At 48.7% G+C, this 10,953-nt stretch overlaps 1 protein-coding gene across 1 annotated transcript; it reads left to right on the forward strand.

The window, feature by feature from the left end:
* On the forward strand, positions 1-9,406 carry LOC123855922 (myeloid cell surface antigen CD33-like). Its single transcript, XM_045892050.2, has 7 exons — positions 1-181; positions 249-641; positions 844-1,122; positions 1,348-1,395; positions 2,887-2,983; positions 3,218-3,299; positions 8,664-9,406. Exons 1-7 carry the CDS (start codon positions 145-147, stop codon positions 8,805-8,807), a joined length of 1,080 nt encoding a protein of 359 aa, XP_045748006.1. The 5' UTR covers positions 1-144; the 3' UTR covers positions 8,808-9,406.
* Positions 9,407-10,953: the final 1,547 nt, after the last annotated feature.

Consider the following 10,953-nt stretch of genomic DNA (forward strand, 5'->3'; position numbering starts at 1 on the left):
CGTGAACTCCACAGCTGCAGTTCCTCTTCTGAGAACCACAAGGCCTTGTGTTCCTCCCCAGCTTCCCCTGGGTCCCCCACAACCCTCCTCCACTGCTCTCCACTTCTTCACCCACAGGAAGCCCACACATCTTCCATCTCAAAGATGCTGCCACCGCTTTTTCTGCCCCTGCTGTGGGCAGGTGAGTGGGCCAAGGGTGGGGGGGGGCAGGCGGGCGGGGGCTGCTGCTGACCCTTGATTCCCCACAGGGTCCCTGGCTCAGCATTCAAGATTCTGGTTGCAAGTGCCAGCATCCCTGACGGTGCAGGAGGGCCTGTGTATCTCCGTGCCCTGCAGCTTCTCTTACCCCTTATCCCTCTTACCCCTCTGGACTGAGTCTTTCCCTGCTCTTGGCTACTGGTTCCGGGAAGGGGCCAGTGTAGAGCAGGATGCTCCAGTGGCCACAAACAACCCAGGTCGTAAAGTGCAGGAGGAGACCCAGGGCCGATTCCACCTCCTCGGGGACCCCTGGGACGACAACTGCTCCCTGGACATCAGAGATGCACAGAGAAGGGACTCGGGGACATACTTCTTTAGCGTGGAAAGAGGGCCTTATATGAAATATAATTACCTACAGAACCAGCTCTCCGTGCGTGTGACAGGTAAGGAGCAGACTCCAGGTGAGGCCACAGAGAAGGACAGAGGTCCTGGGTCAGAGCCGGGATGGGACTCACTTCCTGGGAGGGACTGGGGGTAACCCATGTCAGAACTCAGAGGCAGGAGCTGAACCAAACCCTGAGGTTTCTCTCAGGGCCTCACCTCGGACCCTCTTCCTGATTCCCGTGTCTCCTCATCTCCTCACAGCCCTGACCCGCACACCTGACATCCTCATCCTGGGGACCCTGGAGTCTGGCCGCCCCGGGAACCTGACCTGCTCTGTGCCCTGGGCCTGTGAGCGGGGCACGCCTCCCATCTTCTCCTGGATGTCAGCGGCCCTCACCTCCCTGGGCCCCAGGACCCACCTCTCCTCAGTGCTCACCCTCACCCCACGGCCCCAGGACCATGGCACCAACCTCACCTGTCAGGTGTACTTCCCTGCAGCTGGTGTGATGGTGGAAAGGACCGTCCAGCTCAATGTCACCTGTGAGCATGGGGCCAGGATGCCCAGGTCCCTGAAGGAGTGAGGGGAGGGAAGGCCAGGTTGGGTAGCCTTGGTGTTTTACCAGGAGGTCTGGCTGAGTGTGGGACCTAGAAGGACTCAAGCCCTGTCCCTCCTTATTTCTGTGGTTTCTGGGGACAGGGGGATGCCTACATGTATCTCACATCACCCCACCCCACTGAAGAGGGAAATCCCTTCTTCCCATCCAGGTGCCACACAGAACCCAACAACTGGCGTCTGCCTGGGACACAGACCAGGTAGGAAGGAGCCTCCCATCCATGGGGCATTGACTGGCCAGGGTCTCTGTCAGGTTGTGTCTGAGTGGGACTTGAGACTCAACGGGTGGGGGTGTGTTGGGGAGCTGTGGTTAGACATGAGAAGCCCCCCCAGTCCTCCTCTCCCATACCCTCTCTCTCTGGTCTTGCCAGGGTGACCTGCAGTTTTCTCCCCACCATCTTGATTATGCTCTTTATCTTCCTCTGGTCTCTGAAGGCCTGAGGCATTTTTAGTAACCTTTATTTTTAGAAGGGGAGTTTTTTTTTTTTTAAAGATTTTATTTATCTATTTGAGAGAGAGAGAATGAGAGACAGAGAGCATGAGAGGGAGGAGGGTCAGAGGGAGAAGCAGACCCCCTGCTGAGCAAGGAGCCCGATATGGGACTCGATCCTGGGACTCCAGGATCATGACCTGAGCCGAAGGCAGTCACTTAACCAACTGAGCCACCCAGGCGCCCTAGAAAGGGAGTTTTAAGTTCTTGGCAAAATTGGGCTGAAGGTAGAGAGATTTCCCCAAAAGCCCTGCTTTTACATGCATAGCCTCTTCACTATCAACATCCCCCAACAGAGTGTACCTTTGTTACAATAAAACCTACATAGACATGCGTTTATCACTAACAGTCCATAGTTGACATTAGGGTTCATTCTTGGTATTGTACCTTCTATGGATTGGAGAATTTATAATGACATGTATCCATCTGGTGGTATCATGCAGAGTAGTTTTACTGCCCCAAAATGTCTCTGGGCCATTCTTTCACTATCATTCCTCAGCCCTCACCTTGACTTCTCTCTGAGCCCAGCCTTACCCCCACTGTTCTATTCCCATTGGTAATGACATCTGGCCCCCACCTGGACAGTGAGCCCGTTAGGACTCTTTCGGTGCCCACCATATGGCTGATAGGTGATGCCAAGAGACACATCCCTCACTCTGGGTGTTGGGCTCTCAGGAGGCATGGCCAGGAAGGACAAGGAGAGCTGAAGCTCTGAGAATATCACTGCTTCCACCTGCTTCTGGAAGCACGAAAGACCACTTTGACCCTGAGTGATAGGGCCAGTGGAGGCCAGGAGAGGAGATTCAGACACCCTCCCTGGAAGGAAGGAGGGACTTTCTGTGTCCCACAGAGCTCTGTGCATACGTCTCTCTCTCTGGAGTGCCCACGAGGCCCAGAGTCTCTTGGTCCTGCTGCAGCCAGGTCCGGAGTCTGTTGCAGAGAGACCCTGCATGGGGAAGAACTTGGGTCCTAGAAGAGATGGCATTTGCGGGACAGGGTGCAGGGGCCAGATGGTGTGGATAGAAGGTGTCACATAGACCATGTCCTTCTGGTGGAGGCTGAGGTCCTGCAATGGGTGGGAGACCTTCAGGGCTGAACCCTGGACAGGAGGGGAAGGGTACTGCTCTCTGCGTGCTAAAGAGGAGGAGACTCATGCCGGCTCATCAAGACTGGAGTTCACCCCAAGTGTCTCTGTCTGCAGGGAAACTGGGGATCTGGTCAGGAGTGATGCTAGGTGCCATTGCAGGAGCTGGCATCACCACACTGTTCGCTCTCTGCCTCTGCCTTATCTTCTTTGGGTGAGCTGGGTGGGTATGGGGGAGAGGGGAGAAGTGGAACTTGCAGGGGTTGTGAGGTCCTGGAGCAAGGGCGATGGGTGCCAGGTACGCGTGTGTTCCCAGCCCTGGTCCCAGCAGTCTAGGAGCACGGGGACCTTGTTACAAAGCCTTGCTATGAAGGCTCCCGGGCTCACCCCACCCTCAAACTGCCTCAGAAGAGTGACCCTATGTCAGAGACTCTGGTGTCTCCGTCAGAGTGAAGAGCTGCAGGAGGAGAGCATCCCGGAAAGCAGTGGGCGTGGACGGCAGCCACCCGGTGGTAGAGCCAGCTCCCTTGGTGAGTGACGTGGGTGTCCTGGCGTGTAGATTCTGCTCCGCATCTCTTGGGGTGGCCTACAGCCATGCTCCATTCAGCATGTCCAGAAATGAGCTCATCACCTTCCTGCTTGTTTGAAAATGTAGGTTTTATTATCCAGGTGTCTGAGGTCAGCAGATCAGGAGGTGATTGCCACTGAAAAGGCACTCTGTTACTCACAGTTCCCAGGAGGAGAGGCACACCACCCCACACAGGACCACATGGATCAGGGCTAAGGTGGGTCAGGAGGCAGAGGGGGCAAAGGGAAACATGGGTAGGGCCTTTATTGCAGTTTCCACAGGAAAGGCACGGTGAGACAGGGTAAGCAGATTCAGGATTGGCTAGTTTGAATCATTTCAGCAGGCTCTGGGGTGTTGGGGCATCCCTAGTTGTTTGGTTCCTGGCCCTGGGGTGATTAGGCAGAGGAATAGTGGCCCAGGATGTAAGGAGGGGTTGGAGAGTGAGCTTTGGACGGATTGGTTTGCATGTGAAAGGCATGCTTGCAAGCAAGTCCACCATCTCTAGAGATTGGCTAGTTCTGGCCAGGACGGTTCCTCTAAGGTTAGCAAGGCCCCAGATGTCAAAGCCTCAGAAACATGTGGTGAATGCACTCCTAAGCATATTCTTCCTGCTGGTTGTCCACCTCCCTGATGGCATTTGTGTCCCTGACACGCCACCAGAGACCCGACCCTGTCCTGCCCCAGCCTTGCACTTCTTGCACCAATATGCTGTTCTTCTCGGTACAGCATAATGCAAACACTCCCTTTGAGCTGAGCTCCCCTCTTAGTCCTTATCCCGCTGCAGCCCTCCCACCTCTCCTCCACGAAGATCCTTGTCCCATATGCCCAAGTCTGAAAAGCACTCCTCCTCCACACTGCCAGAAGTCGGGTGCCCAAACAACTTGGTCTGGCATTTGGGGCAGGAAACCCAGAGTCACCTTCAATGCTGCAATCCCCCTACACCAGCCTACTCACTCGCCTCAAGCAGAGTGAGCTTTTTGCATCTCAGAATCGTTGCTTGGCGTGCGCTCCTTCTCATGTGTCTATGTCATCCTGCCCTAGTCCTGCTCATTTCCGAACTTTGACTGGCGTTTATTTATTTAAAACTCTGACTAAGGGGGCGCCTGGGTGGCTCAATCAGTTAAACATCCGACTCTTGATCTTGGCTCGGGTCTTGATTTCAGGGTTGTGAGTTCAAGCCCCATGCTGGGCTCCATGCTGGGTGTGGAGCCTACTTAAGAAAACAATCAATCAATCAATCAATCAATCTCTGACTAAAGTGGACACCACTGAGGTTTCTGAGCACATGATCTGCAATCACCATGCATGCATTCATTCTTTTCTCAAATATCTCCCACTTGTTGATTGTTCTGGGTGCTTGGGTAATATCTGTGTTTTTACAAATACATATGTTACAAATATAAAATGTCCCTGAGGTCGAGGACTTACATTTATTGCTGGGGGGGGGGGAGATGAAAACAGTGAACAGATAAGTAGCAAAAATATGCAAGAAATTGATAGGAAATGGTGTTTTGGAGGGGAATTAGATGGAAGAATGAGGGATGACAGTCCTGGGGCTGGAGTCTTTGAGAAAAAAACCCGCCAGAGCCAAAGTGAAGGAGTGTAGTGTGAGCCCCGAGAGCATCACTAAGGCTCTATCTAAGCAAGGTTTGGGGGTTCTGAGGTTGGGGCATACTTGATGTGTGGGAGAAACAGCAAGATGGACAGTGTTTCTAAAGCAGAGCTGTGTGGGTGTGGGCATTGGGTAATGGTGGGTAAGAAATGAAAATGGAGAGGCATGGGGGCTACAATTCATCATAATTACCTATGTATTTGGAGAAGAGTGACGATGTAAGGAAAACCACACAGAATTACTATTTCTGACACTTTTGGACACTAAATGAGTGTGTGGTTTTCCCCACACCAAATAATTCTCTCTGACACCAGCTGGGTGTCCTATAATTCAACTTAATTCTGACACTATCTACCCAGAGCTAGCATCAGATCCCACAGGTGATGGGCTCAGTCCCGCAAGGCTGTCCCACTCCACCTTCAGATGCCAGTCACAAGCCTAGGTCATTACCTGTGCTTCTGACCAACTAACTGACTGTAAATCGGTGGTTCCCACAAGCCCCCTCCTCAGTTTTAATTAATTGGTCACAGCAGCCCACAGAACTCGGGAAGGCAGTTTACTTACTTTGTACTGGGTTTCCTGCCCCAAATGCTAGTCTATTATAAAAGGATGTGATGAAGGATACAGATCAACATCCAGATGGAAGAGATGCACGGAGCTTCCATCCCCTTTCCAGGTGTGCCCACCCTCCTAGCCCCTCCACATGTTCACCAACCCAGAAGCTCCCTAACCAACCCCCGCCCCAACCCTGTACTATTGGGATTTTTATGGAGGCCTCCTCACATAGACCTGATAGATCATTACCTCCATTTTCAGCTCCTCTTCCCTTCCTGGAGGATGAGGACATGGGGCTGAAACTTCCAAGCTTCTAACCACGGCTTGGCCTTTCTGTGACCAGCCCCCATCCAGGAGCCCACCAAGATTTATGTCATTAGAACAAAAGATGCTGCTGTTGTCCAGGAAATTCCAAGGGATTTAGGAGCTCTGTGTCAGGAACCAGGGTCAAAGACCAAACATTAGAACAGAAGATGCTCCTAGCATTCTTCTCACTTAGGAAATTATAAGGGGTTTAGGAAATCTGTGCAGGATATATATATATGTATATATATATACATATATATATATGTAGGCTCCACGTCCAATGTGGGGCTTGAACTCATGACCTTGAGATCAAGAGTCGCATGCTCTATTGACTGAGCCAGCTGGGTTCCCCAAGCTGATGCTCTTTTTAATGGGATAACTCTGGCTGCTGCACTGAGAATGCCTATAGCAGGTTAGGGCAGAAAAGAGGAGACAAGATAAGGAAGACACTGAAATAACCCAGGCAAGAGATAAAGCAGACTGTATCAGTTTGCTAGGGCTCCCATAAAAAGATACCATAGATGGAGTGGCTTAAACTACAGAAACATTTTCAGAAACAATTGTGAAGGCTGAAGTCCAAGATCAAGGTGCCGGCAGGGTTAGCTTCTTCTGAAAACTCTCCCCTTGGTTTGCAGGTGGCTGCCTTCTCTCCATGTCCTCACCTGGCCTTTTCTCTGTGTACACACATCTCCAGTGTCTGTTCTTCTTATAAGGACATAAGTCATTTTGGGCCCTACCTTAATGTCCTTGTTTAAACTTAATTACCTCTCTAAGGGCCCCATCTCCAAATATAGTTACATTAGGTGTTAGAGCTTCAACATATAAGTTCAACATATGGACACAATTCAGTCCATAAGATAGACTTAGTCCTGGGTAACAATGATGAATCAGGATTTGCTAATGGAGTGATAAGAGTGTGTGTGGGATATGAGCAAAGATAGTTCACTGCCTCTACCTAATGGGTGTGAGAGATGCCAAAGATGACTCCATAGATGTCATAGATGTTATAGATGTCCATACATGTTCATAGATGCCAAAGATGACTCCATAGATGTCATAGATATTATAGATGTCCATACATGTTCATAGATGCCAAAGATGACTCCACTGTGGTTGCCCTGAGCAACATAAGTAAGGGTATCACCAATTCCTGAAATTACCAAATCTACAGGAATATATTTCCAAGAGGGGATCAAACTTTATTTTGGTTACTACAAGCTTAAGGTGCCTCTGAGATGTCCAAATGAAGAAGACAAGTAGATGGCAAGAGTCTGGAGCTCAGGACAGGGATTCAGGTAGGAGGCACAGAGGTTTGGGTGGCATCTGCATCAAGGTCCGATAGTGGATGAAACCGCAAAGAAGAGGAGAGGTCCACAAATAGAGCCCTGGGAGAGCCAGAGTTACAAGGTGGAGATGACAAGAAAAACACTGAGAAAAAAGAAATTAGAAAGAAGAGAGTGTAGAGCTGGGTCCTGGTAGCCAAAGGGAGATGAAGCTTCAAGGAGAAGAGAATGCTTATTTGCTTCAAATGCTAGTAAGTCCAGTAAGATAGGTTCTCAGAAATGAATCTTAAATTTAGCAAGTGGTGTCACAGCTGATCTTGACAAAAGCAGATCTGGTTGCCTGGGAGAGGAAGTTGACTTGATTGGAGTGAGTTCAAGAGGAAAAATGGGAGGATGAGAAGTGGGAATACTCTTGAAAAATGTTGCCAAAAATCTAGAGAAATTAGCCTGCAGCAGAAGAATGGTCATACTTCTAAATCCCTTGGAGCTCTCTGTGTGATAGGAGCATCTTTTGTACTAACAAGGTGACTCTGGGTAAGCTCCTGGATGGAGAGCCAGAAAGACCACCCCATGATTAGAAGCTTGGAATTTTCATCCCTGCCCTGCCCCCATTCTCCAGAGAGGGAAGAGAGGCTGGAAATGGAATTAGTGATCAATCATGCCTACATGATGAAGCCTCCATAAAAATCCCAAAGTATGGAGTTCAAGGAACTTCCAAGTTAGTGAACACATGGTGCTCACTGGGAGAGGGTGTGGCAGCTCCCGCCCACCCCCCACCCCGCCCCACCTCACCCTATGCATCTCTTCCATTTGGATGTTCATCTGCGTTGTGTCTTTTATCACATCCTTTTATAATAAGCTGGTAAACAGTAAGTAAACTGCTTTCCTGAGTTCTGTGATCCACTCTAGAAAATTAATGGAACCTGAGGTGGGGCTCGCGGCAACTGCTCATTTATAGCCAGTTGGTCAGAAACACAGGTGACAACCTGGACCTCCAACTGACAGGTGAAGTGGAGGTGGGGGCAAACTTGTAAGTCTGAGCCCTAATCTATGGGATCTGGTGTTGTCTCTGGGTAGAGAGCGTCAGAATTGAGTTAGAAATGTAGGCCACCAAGCTGGTGTTGGAGAATTGCTTGGTGTGGTGAAAACCCCACACATCTAGTGTCAGAGGTGTTGTGAATGTGGTAGCAGTGTGAGAATAAAGAAGACACACCCAGAAGACAACTGAGCTTTTCATAAACACCCTCCTGTATATCCTGTGCCAGAGAGACTGGGGTTCAGTTCATGATCAAGATATGTGACCTTGGGTAGTAACTAACCTCTCCGAGAACTAGTTTCTCTTTCTGTAAAATAATAGTCTTTTCCACATAGGTCTGAGTGAGTGTTCAATAAAATTTGAAAGCTATCAATAGTTCTATATTTGTTACATAAGAAATGTTTGATAAAAGAATGGAAGAGAGAGCAATGTCCTGTCAGAATCAAATTCACTTCGTGGACACTCTCTGCCTTCTCTTCACCTACCCCAGACCCCCACCACCCTGTTCTGACCCCTGCTTTGCTCTCCATACAGGATTGCCAGCAGCAGTCCAAGTCAGACCTCCCTGCTGACCCCACAAGCTCTGCAGGGGTGCCCCCCACCTTGGAGATGGATCAAGAGCTGTATTATGCCTCCATCAGCTTTCACAGGATGAAGGAGGACACCTATGCAGAATAGTCAGAGATCAGGACCCAGTGAGGAACCTCCTAGAGCATCAGTCTCAGAGGGAGCATCCGTACCCTGCAGGAAGTGGGACAAAGGCTGATTCTTGGCGAGTTAACATCCACATAGGCAATGGGTTTACAAACTCTTGAATGTGAATTTCCTGCTATATTGGAATTAAGGCTTTGCAATCAGAGAGGTCCGGGGTGGAATCCACGCTCTTTCATTTATCAACAGTATGATATAAGGCAAGCCACCTTACCCCTCCATGACTCAGCTTCCTGCTTTGCGAAATGGATGTAAGAAGTCCCACCTCACAGGGTTGCCACGAGGAGTAAATAAAAGTGCATATAGAAAACACCCAGCAGAAGTCCTGCCGCACTGTGAGAGTCTGGTGCACACTAGTTCCTTCCCCCTTGAACAGAAAGATGTTGGTGACATTTCACCTAGAGCCTGGGTGTGTTCTGTCTGGGACACCACATCAGCAATGCGTCAGTCTCACTTTCAAAACCCTCCCATGTTGTAATCATTTTGCAATGTATACATGTATCAAATCATTACATTGTATAATTTAAACTTACACAATGTTATGTGTCAATTATATCTCAATAAAGCTGGAAAAAATAAACTGTAGATGCAGATGTATTACTTAGTGGTAAATATTATTGAATATTTATCAGAAAAACAAAACCCTCCCCATGGGTCCCTTCCCTGACTTGGCCTCCAGCATCATCCCTCTCCCCTCCTGAATCTTCCCTTTCCATCCTGCCTGCCTCCTACTCGTCTTGTTAGAGACAAAATCACATATTAACATTTAGGGAATTTCCTAAAACTTAGGGCTAACCACAGTCAAAATACCTCTCCATCTCCTCAGCCCCAAAGACTAATTTACAAGCTTCTAATTTGACATTCCAGGTCAAGGGTCAGGAATTTTTTTTTTAAAGGGCCAGATAGCAAATATTTTAGGCTTTGCAAGCTGTAAGGACTCTGTAGCAATTATTCAAAACTATGTGTTTGTAGTGCAAATGCAGCCATAGACATTCTACAAATGAATTAATGTGGCTGTGTTCCAACAAAATTTTATGTGCAAAAGCAGGCTATAGTTTTCTGACTTCTATTGCAGGTTGTTTTCAATTTCACCCAATCTACTTCTGCATCTCCATATCCTAAACTATCAATCCCTCATGTCATTCTCTAAATGCCCACATGCTTGTCCATTCCTCACCATCTTTGTGCATCCACACCATCCCTCCTCCAGGAAGACACATCACAAGGTCATCATCTATCTGGCAACTTCTTATCCTCCAAAATAAATTGAAAAACAGATGTCAGGGTTGAGACGGTTGGTGGAGCAAGCAGGAAGTTGTAATCTTCCTCCTGAAAAGCCGAATATTTTACTTAAAAATCAGCTTAAATAAAAACAACCCCACATCCACCAGTAGCACCAAAACCATGACAGGGATAAAGCATAATGCCATAAGATCATAAAATGACTCCTAAAAACAAATGGGAGATTCTGTTGTGGTGTAAAAAAAATTGTCTGGGGCCTAACTCTCCCTGCCTTACACTGAAGATGGACAGCTGTCAGACTTCTGCTTATGATAATGTCAGGCTGGGTGACATGAGCCAACCATCTGTTCAAAACATTAAAAGTTGATGGTTAGACTTCCAATCAAGACAAGTTGTCATCAGTACATTGTTCCCTGCTCCTCCCTCTACTTGCAACTAGAAACGCTGTACATGGTGCAAGAAACAAAGGAGAATTCTGGAATGCAGTAAGAAGAAGGTGAGTTGGGTTAGGCCCCCAGAACTCGGGGACTAATACAGAGGGAGAGCATCTCAGTACTCCCATCCAATAGAGGAAAGACACTCAGACCCATCATTTCCCAAATCATGACTGAGAAACAGAAGGCAGCTGGGTAGGGCCATTTCTCTCCTGGATGGACGGGAGCCCTTTTGACAATCAGGCAGGCCCAACACCACCAGCAAGGGGCATCAATTGGAGCCAGAAATATGTGTCCAAGAAACACTTACCTTCTCCTTCAGACTTGAGATATCTTCTCCTGCCCTGAGGCACTGGAGCAGGTAGACAGAAATGGACAAAAGGATCCAGGCATACTGTCTAATGCTCCTGACCCTGATTCTAAGTTTTCTTCTTTCC

This window comes from Mirounga angustirostris, unplaced genomic scaffold (assembly GCF_029215605.1).
Source record: "Mirounga angustirostris isolate CCGP_5_RB_7025 unplaced genomic scaffold, mMirAng1.0.hap1 SCAF_16, whole genome shotgun sequence".
Taxonomy (NCBI): Eukaryota; Metazoa; Chordata; class Mammalia; order Carnivora; family Phocidae; genus Mirounga; species Mirounga angustirostris.

Bases quoted from the DNA above. Each gene is read 5' to 3' on its own strand.
- LOC123855922 (XM_045892050.2), top strand. From the start codon at position 145: ATGCTGCCACCGCTTTTTCTGCCCCTGCTGTGGGCAG. The intron at 1,396-2,886 runs GTAGGAAGGAGC...CTCTGTCTGCAG, and splicing joins CTGCCTGGGACACAGACCAG to GGAAACTGGGGATCTGGTCA. The intron at 3,300-8,663 runs GTGAGTGACGTG...CTCTCCATACAG, and splicing joins TGGTAGAGCCAGCTCCCTTG to GATTGCCAGCAGCAGTCCAA.